Source organism: Nicotiana tomentosiformis, chromosome 1 (genome assembly GCF_000390325.3).
Source record: "Nicotiana tomentosiformis chromosome 1, ASM39032v3, whole genome shotgun sequence".
In the NCBI taxonomy this organism is placed as follows: Eukaryota; Viridiplantae; Streptophyta; class Magnoliopsida; order Solanales; family Solanaceae; genus Nicotiana; species Nicotiana tomentosiformis.
Window position 1 is genome coordinate 31,811,212 of NC_090812.1, and position 20,828 is coordinate 31,832,039.

At 35.0% G+C, this 20,828-nt stretch overlaps 1 protein-coding gene across 1 annotated transcript; it reads left to right on the plus strand.

Annotated features, from left to right (window-relative positions):
• Nucleotides 1–2,078: 2,078 nt before the first annotated feature.
• Nucleotides 2,079–2,459, plus strand: LOC104100031 (nuclear transcription factor Y subunit B-4-like). Its single transcript, XM_009607193.4, has one exon. It carries the CDS (start codon nucleotides 2,079–2,081, stop codon nucleotides 2,457–2,459), a length of 381 nt encoding a protein of 126 aa, XP_009605488.1.
• Nucleotides 2,460–20,828: the final 18,369 nt, after the last annotated feature.

The following is a 20,828-nucleotide window of genomic DNA, read 5'->3' on the forward strand; positions in this document are numbered from 1 at the left end:
AATTAAACACAGTTTGGACGTCCCTGCCGAACTCTTTTTTGATTCGCTTGACTAATATTAGGGGTTAAATTTATTACATTAATGTACTAGTGCTAAAGTTTTCGCCTTTCTTACTTATCCACTACGAATACATGGAATTGGCAGGAACTGTAACGGAAAAAGTTAAAGAGATAGGGGTCAGAGGACAAGTCTAACAAAGAGATGATAATTGGGAGAGACACCAAACAATAATATCTAATCTAAAATGGAGGACCTCCTATCACTAATTGTGATATTGTAATCTAACCAATTTATCCGACGGTCAACTAAATGAATCACTTTTATTTGCGATAATTACTTCATGATTTAATCTATAGAGATGGTAAATCTTTAATCTGCAAATTCTGTGATTAATGATCAATGTTACCTCTCAATCATATCACTTGAATGCGGAATAAATATTTATTATCATTCTAAAATGTACACTAATACCACGAAAATAAATACTTATTGGGGAATTTATGCTTATAAATTAGCATCTCTACCCTTAATTAACTTTAGTGGCCTATAGAGCAAGATTCCACAATATAATTAGGCATCCTTAACTGTAAAGTTATTCTTTTCGAAACAAAAATATTCATATTCCACCTTCTACTAGTATCCTTCAATAATTTCACGACCACAATATAGTTAGGCCTAATCGTCTAACAGTGGCTAAATTAAGCTATAGAATTGGTGATCCTCACCAAAGTTAATTTGTTAAACAAAATCATTAGCATTATTAGAGAAAGAGTAACAAGATCGATCAAGTCAATGCCGTTAAGGTAAATCTTAATTATAAGAGGGTGTAGTAAAATTTAAAAAGCAGAATGTGAAGTAAACTTCATGTGAGGTGCTAGGGCTTAATAAAAATGCTTGAAAGCTTAAAAGATTCAAATGCAATAAAGCTAAAGGGGTGTGCCGCCATATAAGTGACAAAACTCGACAAAAACCTAAATCTTATGAAGTAATCAAACACTAGGGTTTCGTATAGGTGATCACTCCCTCTTTTTATGCTCTTTAATTGGATTAATTAATATAGTACATGCAAACGTGCATAAATGTCGTCCATTCATTTCAATCTGTACTGTTAATAGTTTAAATGATCAGTTCAACGAATAATTTAGGATTATTTAGTTAACAGTACACATATGTGGAGGGGGGTTTGGGGGCGGGGACCATTTCTACCCTAATAGACTTAAGCTTTACAGGTTTCAACTTTTAAAAAGTGGGTTTTGCCCCAATACAGATTGTTATGCGAATTAGTGGATTCGATTATATTGTCACTTAATATTTTAAAATCCCTAATCTTGGCACAAGTTTGACTAAGGAGTCAAGATCTGAATTTAATTTGTTTGGTTAAATACTCATGGCATAATCAAAATCTAGATAAATCTAACCTATGAGAAATAAAATGATTAAATCGTAAGCAGTTCTCTCATTTCAATCTGGAGCATTTGTAACAAAAAGAGGACGATATAAACATATTGTTTCAACTCTAAAGTTTGTTCTTAGTATGACCATGTCAATTTTGATTGATTCTTAACCCCCATCGAATCCAAATTGAATATATATATATATATATATATATATATATATATACTAACCATTCATTCTGAATAATCACTTGGTAGTTGCTAAGGTTAGACCAACATGTGTGTTTCTACCCATGTATGTCACGCTTCTCCATGCACATGCATGCTAACATGTATATACAAACATACATACAATACTATGGGCGAAATCAACCTTATGAGGTACGATCTGGTGTCTTTTCTTCTTCCAACTCAAACTATATATATAGCTGAAAATCTACGATACACATATACAAAAAAAAGAACACACGCTCTAAATTGACACCCTTTGTCATATAAAAGTTTCTGTATAGTGATTTTTTACCCCCACTAACTTAAATCTAGATCCGCCTATATACACTACAACATGTAAACAGTTTATAGAAGCTGCTGGCCGGTAGTCGGAGAAAATAGAAACGTGTCTGCATTTAAGAAAGATCAACAATACCCATAACTATTTTCACCATTTGATATATCACGATTAAGATGGACATGGATGAACATGTGAAATTGGTTCCGATAGCCAATGTAGGAAGGATAATGAAACAAATCCTGCCACCAACTGCCAAAATCTCCAAAGAAGCTAAAGAGACAATTCAAGAATGTGCATCAGAGTTTATAAGTTTTGTTACTGGAGAAGCATCTGACAAGTGTCACAAGGAGAATCGAAGGACGGTTAATGGAGATGACGTCTGTTGGGCTTTCAGTTCATTAGGTTTTGACAACTATGCCGAGGCCATGTTGAGGTACTTGTATAAATTAAGGGAGTTTGAAAGACAAAGGGCAAATCAGACCAAAGGTTCAAATGATGAAGATACAGATGAAGCTGCAAGTGAATCTGAGAATCAAGAAATTACCACTACTTAAAGTATAATGGAAAGCTCTAACTGAAGGGGATGATTTTGATCAGTCTTGTAGTTTCAACTGTGAAAGATTCGGACCATTTTTTTTTTTGGTTCATGCTAATCTTCTATGTGTCGTTCCAAATCTATGAAAGAATTGACTATTCCGGCTAGACACAATCTTCAAATTATAATCATTAATGTTCACAGGTGTTTGTAATTTCTTTTTCGATCTTTCTTTATGTTTTCTTTACTTCAGTTGCAGGTTCATGTATGGATCTAGGTTTGGAATTTTTGAAAAAGAAATATATATGTTTATCCTTTAGTTCCAATTTTCAACAAGCAGCTTGAGTATATCAGGAAAATCGGAGTGTACTGTGCATTAATCAATGATCCAGCATGCTGTCATATTTTTACCGCTTTCCATTTTTCCCTCTCTTTTTTTGCTCTATTCAACAATTCCTGATTTCTGAGAAATAATATTAATTCCTATAATTAGCTGATTGATCAGATGCCTAAAGCTATCATGTTATATATCTTCCAGAATTAAGTACTTATTAGTTTAACTTGCTGACAATAAAAGCAAGCTAATATCAATATGATCATGATCAAAATCAATCCGATGAATTAAGCCTAGATGAAATTAAACTTTTTCTGTTAATAGCCGGTCAAATAATAACTACACGGATCACCATGTAAATTCTCCATTTCTAACCTTATAGTGAAGGTTTTTTCATGTAATTTGAATACTTGACCATAGTTATTTAAGGCATACATTTTCCTTCCATACGATAAAATTTGTACTGATGCCTAAAAGCCTCCAGCTAGCACGAATTCATTCAAAATTAGCATTATATTATTTTCCTCGGCAGCTTTCAAACGCTAGTTGAATTTAAAATACTTAATGACCATATATATATATATAATATAATGTACCACATAGAACTCTTAATCCGTAGAAACCACTATATATAGTTATCTGTCATTAGAGATTCTAAAGCCTTTATTATGTCAAACGAGGCATGCTATATAATTCTCTCAGTAAACTGGATTCGGGTATATGAACATGGAACTTCCTAATCTCTATTTAGGGTTGTCTGAAAAAATTTCAAAATGTGATTTTCTGGATATCATTATTCATAATTCCTGAACCAGGCACTAGCCATTTTTACAGTAAATAATGAACGTCAAAGTACAGCACATGCTAATATTTTAGTAGTCTGATCTCTATATTATCGACAACTTGAATTTCACCATTATTTTTGGAGTACTTAAGGTTTAAGCTAGCAGAGGTGAACCTAGGGTTTCTGTAAAGTGATTAGGGGACCACTCCTCCAATATCTTCCCGGAAGAGGGATCCTAGCTAGTGGGGAGCGAAAACCACTGTTCCTCGATCGATCCATCCTCTTTTACTCGCTTCACTAAAAAGCTCTAATAATATTATTATTCAATTAATATAAGCTTGCTTTAGTAAGAAAGAATTAGAAGGCAAACCCTAGCTAGTTGTGATTCTTGAAAGAAGCACATTGTAAAATGACATCATGCGTGACGTGTAACCAGTAGCAAAGTAGCTACAGTAAGAGATATACACAGAGATCAAAAGCTGGCCTTAAGAGATAAATTAAAAGCAAGCTGAAATCCTGATATATATATATTTTGGACAAACAAATATGCAAGTGAAAAAGAGTTTGAATCGTTAATTATACCCATTAGTAAATCATGTTTTTTTGGCGTAAAACTTGCGTTGCCAACTGATTCCATGTTTACTATTTTAGCAATACAATTAAGTAATTAAGATCGTGTGTTCTCCCGCTAACAGTTTAAACTTTTAAATAAAGTCGTCATCCTGTTCAGTACACTCGCAGCATGTAATGATGGAAGAAAGGTGGTTTAATTTGGCAGTAGTGAATATATGAGGAGAAGGTATGCGCTTTGACAGTAACAGATTCACATTGAACAAGAATAGGTACATCTGGTCTGGTTTCTGCCCTATTACGCATAAAAAGAAGCTGAGCTCCTTATATTAAGCCTTAATTGCCCTGTGGAACACCAATCAACACATGGATATGTGTTCCTAGCTATGTGTACATAGTCGACTCTAAAGAGTATCTCTGAATTTAATTGAACCCATTATAATTGTGTATTATGGGTACATATCAAATTAATAAATTAAAATTATAGTATATACATATACTCCGTTAATAATTTAGGATCATACTCATTCTAAACTTAGTGAGTGTACACACACGTTTGACAAAAGTTGCAAACATATATGGGCATGTGTCCTGGCTAGCTAGCTCCTGTACTGCAGAAGGAGACTGAAGAGCTCTCTTCAGACCTATAAGTTTTCAGTGGTTATATCTTCCTAATTAGAGAAGCGATGGAAGCGCATATCTCATGTAATATAGTAGAAAGAAGATTATTTTTTTTAAATTACACCCCCCAACAGCTTGGGATGTTACTTCCATTCCACCAAAAAAGCATCCTTTACATCGATGAGACCATGAGTCTACACCATCAGACTGAGGTACAAGTCACCTTCAGTCCTAAATCCCTGCCAATAAACAAAAGAAGAATTAATCCAAATAACCGTCTACCTAACCACTTAAACTAAAAATAGCTAGTGGAGATATAATATATGCATAATTTATGAGTTATATGTGTATAATTATGTATAATTACTGTATAAACTATGTATATGACTAAAAAAAGTAAACAATAAATATTGACGGCCATGTGTGTAAACTTCCCTAATTAGCTTACATAGAAGTTAGCCTTATCGTACCTAATCCTAATAGAAGGAAGTTAATGTCTGTCAAGGTGGTAATAGCCAATAGCCACCCTGGGCATTTGACACCAATCAAAAAACATTTGTGGTTAGTTCCACCAAATTCATGGCATTTTTGGCCAACGTATCCGCAAGACCGCAACAAAATAGAAGAAGATTAATGGACAGTTTAAACCCTTTTCCGCTTTCCTTTTTTTAGTTTCATTTAAATGTTAAAAACACTTTAGAATGATATGAAAATACCAGCATAAGCTATGAAAACTTACCATAAATGGAACTCCCAAGAAAATAACCACTGCTATACATAGGAGTTTTGTCTTCCCCCATAGAAAAATAAAAACATATACTTTAATTCCATTTGAACATGTTATGCTTGCCTAACTTCTTTCATTCTCTTATGCTAGAGATCATAATAAGTGCCACAAGAGTCTAACGGGTCGTTCTTTTTCTTTATTTAAAGATGAAGATGACTTAATCTAAAAATATATCTGTATGTGCGTGTGCGTGCGTATATAAACTTAAATACTAGTACTTAGTAGATAATTAAGACTGTTATTTTTAAATATTTGAATGTGTATAATTTTATTGATTAATAAATATAAATTCAGATAAAACTACAAATTAATATTACATCAAAAAAATACTAGTGAAATTTTAATTTAAACAAAACCTTTTGTTATTACTAATATTAAGGTACACGCGATGCGTGTGTACCCTGTCTCAATGAGTATAAAATTATATATATTAAATTAAAAATTGTATTTCTATTATAAAATAAAAGTTAAAGAAAAAAGTGTAGTTCCTGACAATCACGATTGTTGATCCTATTAACTTCAATCAAGGAAGAAACTATATATCATAGAAGTCCTGAATCATCTCAATTAATATATTCAACTTAAAATTTAGTCTAATTTTATAATATTATTACTTCAATTTCAAAAATTAGCACGCAAGGATATAGGAGTGGAATGACATTGTACTACCATCAGACTACTCCCAAGAGCATAGATTATGTATTTCCTTTTCGTATGTCAGTAATGTTTTCTCTTGAATAGTTTGATGATAATAGTCCAACACTATAATGCAATCTATTGAGAAAAGGAAAAACTATATATAGAACTAACAATAAAACATATTGTACATGTAAGAAGTAAGGTTAATCAAACAAAAAAAATACCTTGATATATAGTCTAAACATCTTAATATACTCAATCATCTCTAAGCATTCCGGTACTTAAGGCGTCAATATAAAAGCCACGGGTTGAAGAAGTAGTACTCTTGTTACAAAGATTTTTCAGCTTAGAAAATAACTCGGAGAACTTGATCGTGCACTCCTTTTGATTGTCGTATGTAGTATGTAGTTGAGTCTTTCTGTCATTAGCTCTTTAGACGCCACGTTAAGCCGTTAACTCAATAGATATTGTAAATTAAAATAAAATTATCTAACCAAAAGCGAAAACAATCATCCCCGCTGAAATCAGTTTGTTCAACTTGGAACCTATAAATTTTGAAGCGGAAGAAAGAAAATTACCATAAAGAGTGAAAAAGAGTCATTTAATCGAACCTTTCGCAGTAGTTTCTAGCAAGTAATTCTGATGAAGAATTGACTAATTGAGCTATGAGTCTCTTTGATTCAGGCACGCTAGCTAAACTCCATTTCCAAATTTAATTTATGTTAGTTGGACCTGTTAATATATTTATACAGGAAAATTTCAAAAGTATATTGACCCCTCCTTTTGGTTTTTTCAACTAATAAGACGCCATGAGAACTTTTTTTTATTAACAACTAAAGCATTACGTAACATAATAATAAATATTTAAAGCCCTAGCATTTGGAGTTTTTTACACCAAATAAGATTTAATTATATTTCAGAGTGGAGCAAATTGGGGACCTCTAAATATATAATAATATATTTGTCATAATTATTAGGAGTTCCCATATATACTGCTATTAAAAATAAAAAACTTAACAGGAAAGACAACATGTTATTATTAAATTGATATAAAAACTTTTCTTTAATACCAACTTGTTACGACCCCAATTTTCCTCCATAGGGTATCGTGATGGCACCTAGTCTTTACGACTAGGTAAGCCTATCAATTTGCAGAATAACTGAATATAAAACTGAACTCGAATCTCAACACATGAAATATAAATACGATTTGCGATTCAATTAATTTACAACTCCCAAAACCCGGTAGAAACAAGTCACAAGCTTCTAAGAGAAAATACTAAGTGTCTCTATACATGAGAGTCTAAAGAAAATAAGGAAAAATAACATAGTAAGGATAGAGGGGGACTCCGAGGTCTGCGGACACTGACATATATACCTTGAAGTCTCCACGTACGGTCCAACTCATTGGTATCTGGCCTGGTAGGAAGAACTTGGATCTGCACAAAAAGATGTGCAGAAGTGTAGTATGAGTATACCACAACGGTACCCAGTAAGAATCAAGACTAACATCGATGGAGTAGTGACGAGGTACAACCAAGACACTCACTAGTCAAATAACATGTGCAATATAACAGTATACAATAGTACTGGAAAATAACTAGCAATGATAGCAACAAAAATCAACGAGTGATATAAACAACAAGGCAACAAGAACACCATAAATATTGCTCAAACGAATAATAAACACAAGTACAACCAATTACTCAAGTCCTTCAAAATATACATCTTTTATCTATACGTTTTTTAAATAAAAATCTTTAGAATGTAATCCTTTCAATTAAATATATCTCGAATATATTTCCTTAAAAAAATGTAAGTATCTTGCCTAACCTTGTGTGGGAGAATTTTTCCTTAGGCATTGAGTCTTATGTGGAAATTGTGTGATTAAAAACCATGTACACGAGGTGACGAGTACGTACTTAGTTTATATGTGCAAATTATATTAGCTAAAATTCGTTGACACCCTTATGTATTAAATTAGAAAATTGTTGGAACTTAGTAAATCCTTGATTTGTCATGCCTCATTCCTTGTTCGTCGAGTTTGTATTTTATATGATAATTTGGTGTGATTGCCACTTGAATTTTTATGTGAATTTCGTGTGTTTGTTGATTTGATATTTCTTGGAAATAATCACATTATGGATTTTTCATCTGCAAATAATTAATTAAATAAGTTTAAATTGAGGCGTTAATATATTTATCAGAAATTTGGATTAAAGAAGAGGTTGTTCTTGCAGAGTTATTTTTCCATCTTTGCTGTTGCTTTTGAGATTTTATACACATTGTGTGGAGCCTTGGGTTATTTACTGTGAAATTAATTAATTTCGTTGTAACTTTGGAAAGGTTGTGGCCTACGGGCAATTTGTAAATGTGAGTGATTATGTGGTGTTGTGATAATTTTCTGTATAAATTATTATGTGATTTGGGTTACTGTTATGCGGTGTATAAGGGTGGAATTCCATTGTTGATATCATGTGAGCATAAGGGTGGCATTTCATTGTTGTATGTGTGTTGGAATATTGTCTAGGCGGAATGATAAGGGAGGCTATTAAACAGAACGATAAGGGAGGCTATTATAGGAGTGATAAGGGTGGCTATAAGAGCGATAAGAGTGGCTATTGATATTATCAGGGCGGAGGGATAATGGTGGCTATTATTATGAAGTGATACGGGTGGCTATAGGAGAGATAAGGCTGGCTATTATCAGGGATGATACGTGATGATGTGGGATTATTGTGTTGGTGATTTTTAGATGATGTTGTGATTTTCCTTGTGTTTATTTTTATATATTATGCAACATGTCTTGTTGTTTCGGTAAACTTAATAATAATCTGATTCATGTTGAAATTGTGGACCTATGGCTATTGCCGGGCGGTTTATATTATTGGCACGTGAGTTGTCCGGGCGTTTATAAAAGAAATATGTGCACGAGGTGCCAGGAAAAATATAATGATTTTATTATTGGCACGTGAGTTATCCGTGCAGTTATGAAAGAAATATGGGCACGAGGTGTGATGGTAGGCTATAATTACATATTTTAGTCGCTTATTTCACTCTAATTTACTGTACTTTAATTGAGTTTGAGCTTTAATCGCTAGTGTTTTGCACTTATTGTGTGTTTTGTATCTTATAGAAGTGATTTCGAGTGATGTAGATATTATGGAGCTAATTCGAGTGATTTGGAGCTTTGAAGTCTGAGTAAAAGCTCAAGGGATTAAGTCGGGATCGTGTTCGGGGGTCGAGGACCAAGTCTGGATGTCAAAATCGAAGCAAAATCTGTACTCTCAAAAATTTGCACTAATCCGACGTACTGTGAGACGCACTAGTGCAAAAAGTGCCCAGAAATTATTTTGTGAAGTGTTCTGGAAATTTCCACAAGCGCGCCGCATGGTGCGGCGCGGTAGCCCAAAAATGTTAGAGTGACTTCCCATTTCCGCTAAAAAGGATAGTTTCATCCGGGGTTTGTTTTGGAGACGGCTTAAATACACCAAAACACCATTTTAGAAGGACTTTTGATAAATTTTCGACCTAAGGAGACCAAGGAGGCTAAGGAGGAGTTGGAAGAATACAAGCACAAGGATTTCATCATTCCTTCCTCACTCAAGATCCGGGTTTGGATTGAATTTATATTTTCCTATACTTTAGTTACATCTGTGAAGAACTTCTCCATGTCTATGGAGTAGATCCTATTGGGTTTTGATGGATTTGGTATATTGATGATTGTTTGTGGATTATAACTCTATTTTTATGTATTTGAATCGTTTTTGGAAGATTTAATTGTTGCATATATATTCACTTGTTCTTGTAATCGAAAGAGGCATAACTTGTGATATCTTTGCATTATATTGTTGGTTGAGTTCATAGATTCTTCTAAGTAATCGAAAGAGGCTAGTTTAATCATTGATTAAATCTAGTTAGGAGAATAATCGAAAGAGGTTTTCCTAAAGACCTATCCATTACGCATTCTTGCATATCTTCACATAGCTTAAATTGGTTCATATTGAGAGGTTGAGACTTAATCGAGAGAGGAGTTTCTACTAAAAAAATTATATTGATAATTAAGTGAATTCGAGAGACTCACTTAAACATTAGAAGTGAATTATCTAGAGTTAAATCCCAGACAATTATCTTGCACCTATCCTATCAAAATCCCATTTTCTCCCATTGATATCTTCCTTTGCTTAGTCCTTGCTTTGATAGTCACTAGTCAATTGCTACAGATTTAAGATTCTTAGTTAAATATTATTAATAATCTTATAAATCTCAACTATTGATCCTCTTGGATAGCAATCAAGCTAGAAACTACGAGAATACTATTAAATCTAATCCCTATGGACACGATATTATACTATACTATCTTTTACTAGCGAGCATAATTTAAGTGTGTGTTTTACGCTTGTCAATTTTGGCGCCATTTCCAGGGATTTGCAATCAATAGTGTTTGAAATAGTTTGTAGTGCTAATTCAGGAATTAGATTTTAATTTTAATTTTTTTTATTTTTAGTTTTTTTATATTAACTTCTCTTCAAGATTTCTTTTGTTAAAGAAATCTTGAAGAGCATATGCTTGATACTGAACTCTAAATGTTGTAAAGATGGAGTACAACCAGCCTAAGAAAACGGTTGAAGAGTTAGTAGTTGAACATTGTCAGCGGTCTGCTATGTGTTTTAAATGCGGTGAAAATCATCTATGGATTGATTGTCAAGCAGGTAGGTATTCTTCATATGGTTCATATTTTGAAAACTCTCACTTTGTTTATAGTCCGTACAGTTATGGGGATTCATATGGGCACAATTCTGACTCTGGTTGGGATGAATACCCTTATTATGACTGGAATGAAAGAGAAGTGAGAAAATCACCTCAAGGGGAGAATGGTAGTTTAGAAGAGCTTATGTATAAGTTCATAAATAAGGTAGAAGAGAGATTTACACAAGATGATGAAGCCATTAACAACCTAACAATGCAAGTGAGTCAAATAATAAGTACACTTTCAGAAAGCTCATTGCATTGTGATGATGAATATATGGAGGAGATACCCGGTGAGAATGAGCCTACCTGAGATGATGAACATCTACGGAGAGAGTTTTCCACTCTACAAGAGGACTCTGTTTCAACTGAGATGATTGAAAATGAGGCTTTGGTGGATTACGAAGCAATAAAAGAAGAGTTCAAATCCCCATCCACGTATCCACATTAACAATTTTTAGTAGAAGAGAATGAAGAAGCATTGGTCTTGGATATACCACAGGAATATTCACATGACCTTTCTTCTTCATTTTCTAATTCTAACCTTGATCATGTGGATTTTATTTTTGGGGATTTACAAGAATAAGTAGGGATTGATCTTGTGAATGAATACAGAAACAAGTTGAGGATAATCCTACAAGAACAATCCACTGCTAAAAATGAGGCCAAGAAAGAAAGAAAAGAGTGAGTCTTACAAATATCCTTAAAGGAGTTTGGCCCGATGAGCTCCATAAAGAATCCCGGGGAGCGAAAACGAAGAATGAATTCAGAATTAGGGGTGGAATTCACAAGTTCTCGGAAACAAAAAAAGTTCAATGGAGTTTTCTTTACCCTTTGCTTTTTATTTGTGTGTCATGGGGACATGCCACAATTTAAAGTGTGGGGTGAGGGATGTATATATGTATAGAATGTATAAATGTCTATGTGTGTTTTTGTAATTCATTTGATTGAAAATTTTAAACTTTTTGATTTTTCTCGACGATGGATGTCATTCAACAGGTTTCTTGAGGGATTAAGTTGAAAGAAAAAGACAAAAGATTTTTTTAGGTACTGTCTGAATTTCCCCTTGGTTTTTCTTTGTGCCGCGGTTCTTTTTCAAGGGTTTTGTTTGAAACGGGTGTAGTTAGTTTTTTTCTTTTAGAAGTAGGAGATCTTGTGCTGTGATTTTAAATGAAAGCAATATCTCTTGACTTTATTATGCCTTGAGAATAATAAGTGCTTTAGTTGTGACGCTTATGCTCGATTTTTGACTTTTGTATAAGTACCTTAAATTATATGATCTTAACTTTGCTTAACTACTTTGACTAGAGTGTCTCGATGAGTCCGATCCTGAGTGAGTTATGTCCCATGTGTGGGTGAGGTTTCGTGTATTCTGTGCATTGCATTTGATACCTAGAACTTGCCCCGTGTGTTTGCACAACGAAATGGTAGTTTTGTTCAGTCTTGGAAGTGATATAGACATTTCTTTGTTGAGCCTGTTATATGCTTGTACCCACCTAATTGTTATGTATCGGAGTTAACCCTTTTGAGCCTGTAATCCTGTTTCTTTGGCAACCACATTAAGAGCCTTACCCATTTGTTCAAATTGACCATCTATTTGAACCTTGACCTCTCATGACCACTTGAATTTGTTATGAACTTTGTAAAAATTTAAGTGTGGGGTAGTGGTTTGGCTTTTGAGTGGAACTAATGAAATAAGGAGAAAGGTGCACTGTTTTGAAAAAGTAAGAGCCACTTGAATTGAAAAAGAAAAAAATAATAATTGTATAGTTGTGAAAAATATTCATTGATAAGTGGTAACTCTTGATGTAATTGTGCTTAAGAAAGTAGGGAGTTAATATATATTGACGTGAAGGTGGAGTTATGGTTTGACATAAGTGTGGGGTTTTGAAAGACAAAGTGTATGTATTTAAAGTGTTTAGGGAGATGTAGTCACTCTTATATCTAAATGTATACGACCCATCCCGTAGCTTACATTATAACCAATTAAAGTCCTACTTGATCCTTGACTGAATAAACTCAATTAGTAGAGTAGTATACTATGGTCAAGCCTATGGCACATCTTTTGTGGCATATGAATGTTGTTTCTGAGAGTGAGTGAATTCTTTCTATCTTGCGTTCCTAATCATTCTTAACTTTTATTGTGTGCGGAACTACTTTATATTGTTGTGTGAGGGCACATGATTCACGAAGGAAGGTAATGTCGTTGACCTTTATGTTAGAGTAAGTGAACAGGTTGTGAAAAATACGTAGTACTTGTGAGTCAAATCTCGAGGCTAGGATGTCACACTATTGTGCTTAATCTATTTTAATTATTCTTGGTATGATGAGTTAGGAGAGTTGTTTAAAAAGGTCGTGTCTATATAAAGTGTAGTTTGATTGCTTGAGGACGGGCAATGGTTTAAGTGTGGGGTATTGATGATAGGCTATAATTACATATTTTAGTCGCTTATTTCACTCTAATTTACTACACTTAATTGAGTTTGAGCTTCAATCTCTAGTGTTTTGCACTTATTATGTGTTTTATGCCTTGTAAGAGTGATTCCGAGTGATGTAGATATTATGGAGCTAATTTGAGTGATTTGGAGCTTTGAAGTCTGAGTAAAAGCCAAGGGATTAAGCCGGGATCGTGTTCGGGGGTCGAGGACCAAGTCTGGATGCCAAAATCGAAGCAAAATCCGTACTCTGAGAAATTTGCACTAATGCGACACAATGTGCGACGCGCTAGTGCAAAAAGTGCCCAGAAATTATTTTGTAAAGTGTTCTGGAAATTGCCACAAGCACGCCGCATGGTGCGGCGCGGCATGCGGCGCGGTAGCCCAATAATGTTAGAGTGACTTCCCATTTCCGCTAAAAAAAAGGGTACTTTCGTTCGGGGTTTGTTTTGGAGGCGGCTTAAATACACCAAAAGACCAGTTTAGAAGGACTTTTGACAGATTTTCGACCTAAGGAGACCAAGGAGGCTAAGGAGGAGTTGGAAGAACACAAACACAAGGATTTCATCATTCCTTCCTCACTCAAGATCCGGGTTTGGATTGAATTTATGTTTTCCTATACTTAAGTTACATTTGTGAAGAACTTCTCCATGTCTATGGAGTAGATCCTTTTGGGTTTTGATGGATTTGGTGTATTGATGATTGTTTGTGGATTATAACTCTATTTTTATGTATTTGAATCGTTTTTGGAAGATTTAATTTTTGCATATATTCGCTTGTTCTTGTAATCGAAAGAGACATAACTTGTGATATCTTTACATTATATTGTTGGTTGAGTTCATAGACTCTTCTAAGTAATCGAAAGAGGCTAGTTGAATCATTGATTAAATCTAGTTAGGAGAATAATCGAAAGAGGTTTTCCTAAAGAACAATCCATTACGCATTCTTGCATATCTTCACATAGCTTAAATTGGTTCATATTGAGAGGTTGAGACTTAATCGAGAGAGGAGTTTCTACTAAAACAATTATACTGATAATTAAGTGAATTCGGGAGACTCACTTAAACATATGAAGTGAATTATCTAGAGTTAAATCCCAAACAATTATCTTGCACCTATCCTATCAAAACCCCATTTTCTCCCATTGATATTGTAACGATCCAGCCAATCGTTTTGAGTATTACAGCCATGTTCTCCCATTTACAACTCTATTTGTGCTTTATAGTTGTATTATGACCTATCAGATTAGTTAGTTCGGGTCCGGGGAGATTTTGGAACAAATTGAGACACTTAGTCTCATAATGGAAAGCTTAAGTTGGAAAAGTAGACCGGATATTGATTTATGTGTAAACAACCTCGGATTTGAATTTTGATGTTTCCAATAGCTCTGTATGGTGATTTTGGTCTTATAAGCATATCCGAAAATTATTTGGAGGTCGGTAGTGGAATTTGGCTTGAAATGGAAAAAGTTAAATTTTTGGAAAATTTGACGGGGGGTTGACTTTTTGATATCGGAGTCAAAATGCGATTCTGGAAATTGGAATAGTTTCGTTATGTCATTTATAACTTGTGTGCAAAATTTAAAGTCATTCCGGATTGATTTGATGTGTTTCGGCAAAAGATATATAATTTGAAAGTTCAAAGTTCATAGATCTTGAATTGGGGTACAATTCGTGTTTTAGTGTTGTTCAATATAATTTGAGGCAACGACTAAGTTTGTGTCATATTATGGGACTTGTTTGTATATTTGAACGGGATCCCGAGTAACTCGGTGAGTTTCGAGGTGAGTTTTGAGCGAGTCCAAGCATTTCGGCACTCTGATGTTGTTTTGGAATGTTGGAAGTGCAGACCACACAATTTCATGTGCTGAGGCACATTTTTGAGTACTGTAGCAGATGAAAAAGTGCTGCAGCATATGAAAATGTGAGGACCGCAGAGGAAATATGCGGACCGAACAATTTTGTCTGCGGTCGCACTTCAGGGTGTTCTGCAGGTTCATTGGTCCGACTTCGGAAGCTTATACCTTTTGATCCATAAGGAATTTGGAGATGATTAAAAAACAAAAATTGTAGCACTTCGTGTCTAGTTTCCAAAAAGGTAAAGAAATTATCATTTGGACATATTTAGAGAAAGTTATGGCCAATTTACTGAAGCTTGGTAGTGGAAAGGTTGTGAAGTGCGTCCGCATAATTTTTTGTGCGACTGCAGAACTTGAAAATGTGCGACCGCACTTGGAAATGTGTGGACCACACAGTGGGAGGTCAGAGGGTGTACTATATAACCGAGGCCTAGGGTATTATTTTATTTTTGGGACCTAGAAAGCTCGGTTTGTTACGATTTTTAATGGGATTTTCAAGAAATTCATCGGGGAAAGTGATTCTAGCTCGAATTTGGTTAACATATATGAATATTTCATTATTTTCATCATTCAATTAGTTTGATATGAAAATTTGGGGAAAATTGTACAATTTCATTAAAATGAATTTTTGGGATTTGAATATCGATTCGGAGTCGGATTTGAGTGAAATTAGTATGGTTGAACTCGTAATTGAATGGGTTCTCATATTTTGTGAGTTTCATCGGATTCCGAGATGTGGGCCCCACTATCGATTCTTCGAGCGGAGTTAGAAATTTTTTTAAATTGTTAATTTGTAAGCATTAGAGTAAATTGTGATTTATTTGCATGCTATTTGAATAGATACGGATCATTTGGCTTGAATTGAGGAGACATCAAGTCGTATGGAGGTTGATACGCATGGAATGGAATTTTCGGAGTATTGTTTAGCTTGCTCGACATTGGATTCGTCTTGTTCAAGGTAAGTAGCTCTTCTAATCTTAGAGCTGAGGGTCTGAACCCTGAATATACGTGTTATGTGTTTGGTATTGAGGTGACGCACATGCTAGGTGACGGGCATGTGGGCGTGCACCGTGTGAGTTGTGGCTCTGTTATTTATGTAGTATTGTGTAGTTACCTGAACTTATCTGAAATCATGAAATCTCTACGTACTAGAGTTATTAAAATGTGATTCATGCTATAAACTATGTTTAGGCTACATGCTTATCCTGTTGGGACCCACCGAGGTCATTACTGTTGTTGAGTTATGTGCTTTCATTGCATTATATACTCACTCATACGCATTCATATGCATATCATATCTCAGTCTCTGTTGTTATTTATTGATACATCATATCATCATTTTCGGGCTAGTTTCATGACATTGTGAGCCCGTGAGAGAGAGACTGGAGAGATTGATAACTGAGTGAGGCCAAGGGCCTGATTGATTATGATATTGATACTATGGCACATGATTTGTCCGTGCGAATTATAGCGCTTGGGCTGAAGGAGCCCCTCCGGAGTCTGCACACACACCTAGTGAGCGCAGTTGTTATTATTGAGGGATGATCTTCCCTGGACATGGATCTTGTCCGAAGCATTATACACCTGGAGATGGATCATCTCCACGGGCTGGATTGGCCCTACTCGGTACCGAGAAACTGATGATCAGTTGATGTGTATATTTCGGGATGGATCTTCCCTGGGCCGGATTGGCCATATACAGTACCGAGTGATTGAGCATGATGAGTGAAATGTGTGAGAAAGTGAGATTGAGTATTCTGAGAGTGTGAGTACATAAGTTCATCTGTGAGATACATTACATTGACATGCACACATGACATACATGCATAGAGATGTATTTTCCTCATGTTGTACGGTATCACGTCATTCATGACTTCTCACACACGTTGACATATGGGCATAGTGATGCATTTGTTTTACACCGGCTATCTGGAAAGGAAATGAAACATCTTAATTATTATTGAAAGAATTTTTGGGAAATATTTCTGTTTTCAAACTTATTCATATTTTTGGCAACTTCGGTAAACGATTTGGATTTCACTGATGTACTTGGAAGGCAGAACTATTTTCAGAAATCATGATTAAGCTGAGCATTTTATCTCTGAGTTACTTCTTTTGTTACTTGCTTTATGTTGTTATGAAATGTTGTTAGTTATTGGTGGTGGACCCGACCTTGGTACAAGCCCGTCACTACTTTCAACCTAAGCTTAGGTTTGTTACTTATTGAGTACATGGGGTCGGTTGTACTCATACTATACTTCTACACTTTACGTGCAGATATTGGCTGCTGATGCTGCTGTGTTCGTTGGGAGGTGGATCTGAAGATGTACCCTCGACATGATTGTAGCTACCTCTTGTTCATGGTAGCCTTAGATTCATAAAACTCTGTTTATGTAATTTTCAAACATATGATGTATTTACTTCATACCACCTTTGTAAACTCTATTCTTAGAAGCTTATGATTTATACTACCAGTCCTTGGGGATTGTATAAGATTTAGATAATTGCTTTTGCTTAATTACTTTATTAATTATTACTGTAATTGGTTAGTGGTTAACTGGCTTACCTAGCGGGTTGGGTTAGGTGACATCACGACTAGTTGGATTTTGGATTGTGATAGATATCTTCATTTGCTTAGTCCTTGCTTCGATAGTCACTAGTCAATAGCTGCAGATTTTAGATTCTTAGTTAAATTTTATTATTAATCATATAAATCTCAACTGTTGATCCTCCTCGATAGCAATTAAGTTAGAAACTACGAGAATACTATTAAATCCAATCCCTGTGGACACGATATTATACTATACTATCTTTGACTAGCGAGCACAATTTAAGTGTGTGTTTTACGCTCGTCAAGGTACTGAAGAAAGTATGATGATTTTATTATTGGCACGTGAGTTATCCATGCGGTTGTGACAGAAATATGAGCACGAGGTGCCGTGAAATTATTAAAGTGGACTGAGACCCGTAATTTTTATAATTATGAAATGTGGTTACAATAAATGTAATAAAATCATAAATTCCTAAATAGTATGAGTTTCAATATAGTTCAAATAAAGAAAAAAATAATTAATACTAAAACTTTAGGTAACTTTAAATTTAGAAAAATAAATAAATGATCATTTTGTTCAGTGTGAGCAATATTTTTAAAAGGTAAAAAAAGCGAACAATATTTTGCTAAGGACTTCGTAGATAGATAGATAGATAGATAGATAGATAGATATAGCTAGATATTGTAAACTCCTATAGATTATAAATTCTTAAGTATTACCGGTAGCACTATTCCTATTTGAAGATAATAGGAAGGCGTGAATTTTCTTACAATATTCAAGACCTTCTGTTTATTTTCTTCTTCTTCTTTTACTCAAACAACGAAATTATTAAAAATTAATTGTAATTTCCACTTAGAAGGAAAGATCTTAGTTTACTTTGTCCTAAATATTAGGACTTTCTAAATTATTCAAACAAGGAAAGATTTTTTGACCAAAGTTTTAGTTGAGTTTAAATTCCTAAATATTAGAGGAGTAATTTAATTACGGTTTTGTCCAATTTAAACTTATTTTTAAAGGTTAAAAAAGGCGAACGACATTTCATTAAGGGCCTTCGTGCTTTTAATATACTAGATAGATTTAGTGTACGTGCGTTGCACGTGTAATGTGCGTTATGCACAAAAGAGTATATTTTAATTAGGTAGAATAAAAACTAATTAAGCACAATAGTAATTGTGATGACCCAAAAGGTTATCTTATGTTTTAGAACTCGAATCTGTGCTCTTAAGCCTTAAAAATCTTATTTTTACCCTTCTCGATTTGCGTGCACAGTCCGGGCAGGTTTTCGAAAAGCTTTTATGTTGAAAACTGATGAAAATAAGAATTTTTGCCTTAAAACTTTATTTTAGTTGACTCCGGTCAATATTTTTGGTAAATGGGCCCGGATCCGTACTTTGACGGTCCCGATAGGTCCGTATCGAATTATGGGACCTGGGCGCATGCCCGGAATCGAATTCGGAAGTCCCTAGCTCAAGTTATGAATTTTTGATGAAAATTAAAAGTCTAAAAATTAATTATTTTTAGGAATTGATTGATGTTTGGCATTGTTAGTACCGGGTCCGCATTTTGGTTTTGGAGCCCGGTACAGGTTCATTATGATATTTAAGACATGTCTATGAAATTTGGTGAGAAACGGAGTTGATTTGTCGTGATTCGGGCGTCCAGTTGAGAAAATAGAAATTTTAAAGTGTTCTTGAGAATTTCATTTGATTTGGTGCTAAATTTAGAGTTCTAGATTTTTTTTGGCGATTTGATCGCGCGAGCAGGTCCGTATGATGTTTTTAGACTTGCGTACATATTTGGTTTGGAGCCCCGAGGGCTCGGGTGCCATTCGGGCGATGCGCGAGTTGAGTTCAAACCTCAACAAGGCTGCTGGTGCACCAAATCTGGTGTGCCCGCACCTGCTAGCCTTTGGTCGCAGGTGCGAGCGAAAGCCCCGCAGATGCGACCCAGACCTGGACTTTATTTTTCCGCAAATGCAGACTTTTCTCCACATGAGCAGGATCGTAGAAGCGGAACCCTGTCCGCAGGTGCGGCCCCAGTTGGCCTAGCCCTTTTCCGCAGAAGCGCACACTCCGTCCGCACATGCGGATGCACGGGTCAGACCAAAGCACCGCAAGTGCGAAGGTCGCTGGGCAGTGAGCATTTACTTCGGACTCCAGCCATTGTTCTTCTCGTTTTCAAAAGGATAAGAGGCCCAGAGCGATTTTTTATAGATATTTTCTTCCCCAAATCATAGGTAAGTGTTTCCTTAACTCGTTTCTTTCAATTACCCATTACATTTCTTGAATTTTCAACCTAAAATCTAGAGTTTTCATGGTAGAATTAGGGGTTGGGGTAGAAAATAGGGATTTCGGAAATTTGGGGATTTAGACCTCAATTTGAGGCCGGATTCCAAAACTAATTACATATTCGAGCTCGGGGGTGAATGGGTAAAAGAATTTTAGTCCGAACCTCGGGTTTTGACCAAGCGGGCCCGATGTCGATTTTTTGACTTTTTGGAGGAAAATTTGGAAAATTTAATTTATACAATATAATTGATTCCTTTAGCAATATTTGATATTATTGAGTCATTTTTGAATAGATACAAGTGGTTTGGAGGTGAATTCCAAAGGAAAAGCTGTGATTGAAAATTAAGTGGCCTTCGGAGCGAGGTAAGTGTTGTGTCTAACCCTCACTTGAGGGAATTAGGAACCTTAGATTATTTGCTAAGTCAAATTCATGTGAGCGGCGTATATGTGAGGTGACGAGTACTTATGCGCCGCCAATTTACCTGTTTATTTTTTTCATGTTTCTCTATTTTTCTGATATTGTCCCATTCCTATGCCAAATTGCTACGTCTTATACTAGTGTTGTTCAAATTATCGTTCTTATCATTTTTACGGAATTTTCTGGTGATAATTGAGTTTTTATTTCAAAGTTAAGATTGATATTATGGAACCAAATGTTGAAGTAAGGTTTGTACTTGTTATTCTATCTCCCTGTTGTTATTTATGCATTGCATTATGGTAAGGGAGAGTGTTAATGCAAGAAGGGTGATGCCGTGCCGTATTGTGAGTATT

Coding starts and splice junctions, on each gene's coding strand:
- LOC104100031 (XM_009607193.4), top strand. CDS start 2,079: ATGGACATGGATGAACATGTGAAATTGGTTCCGATAGCCAATGTAGGA.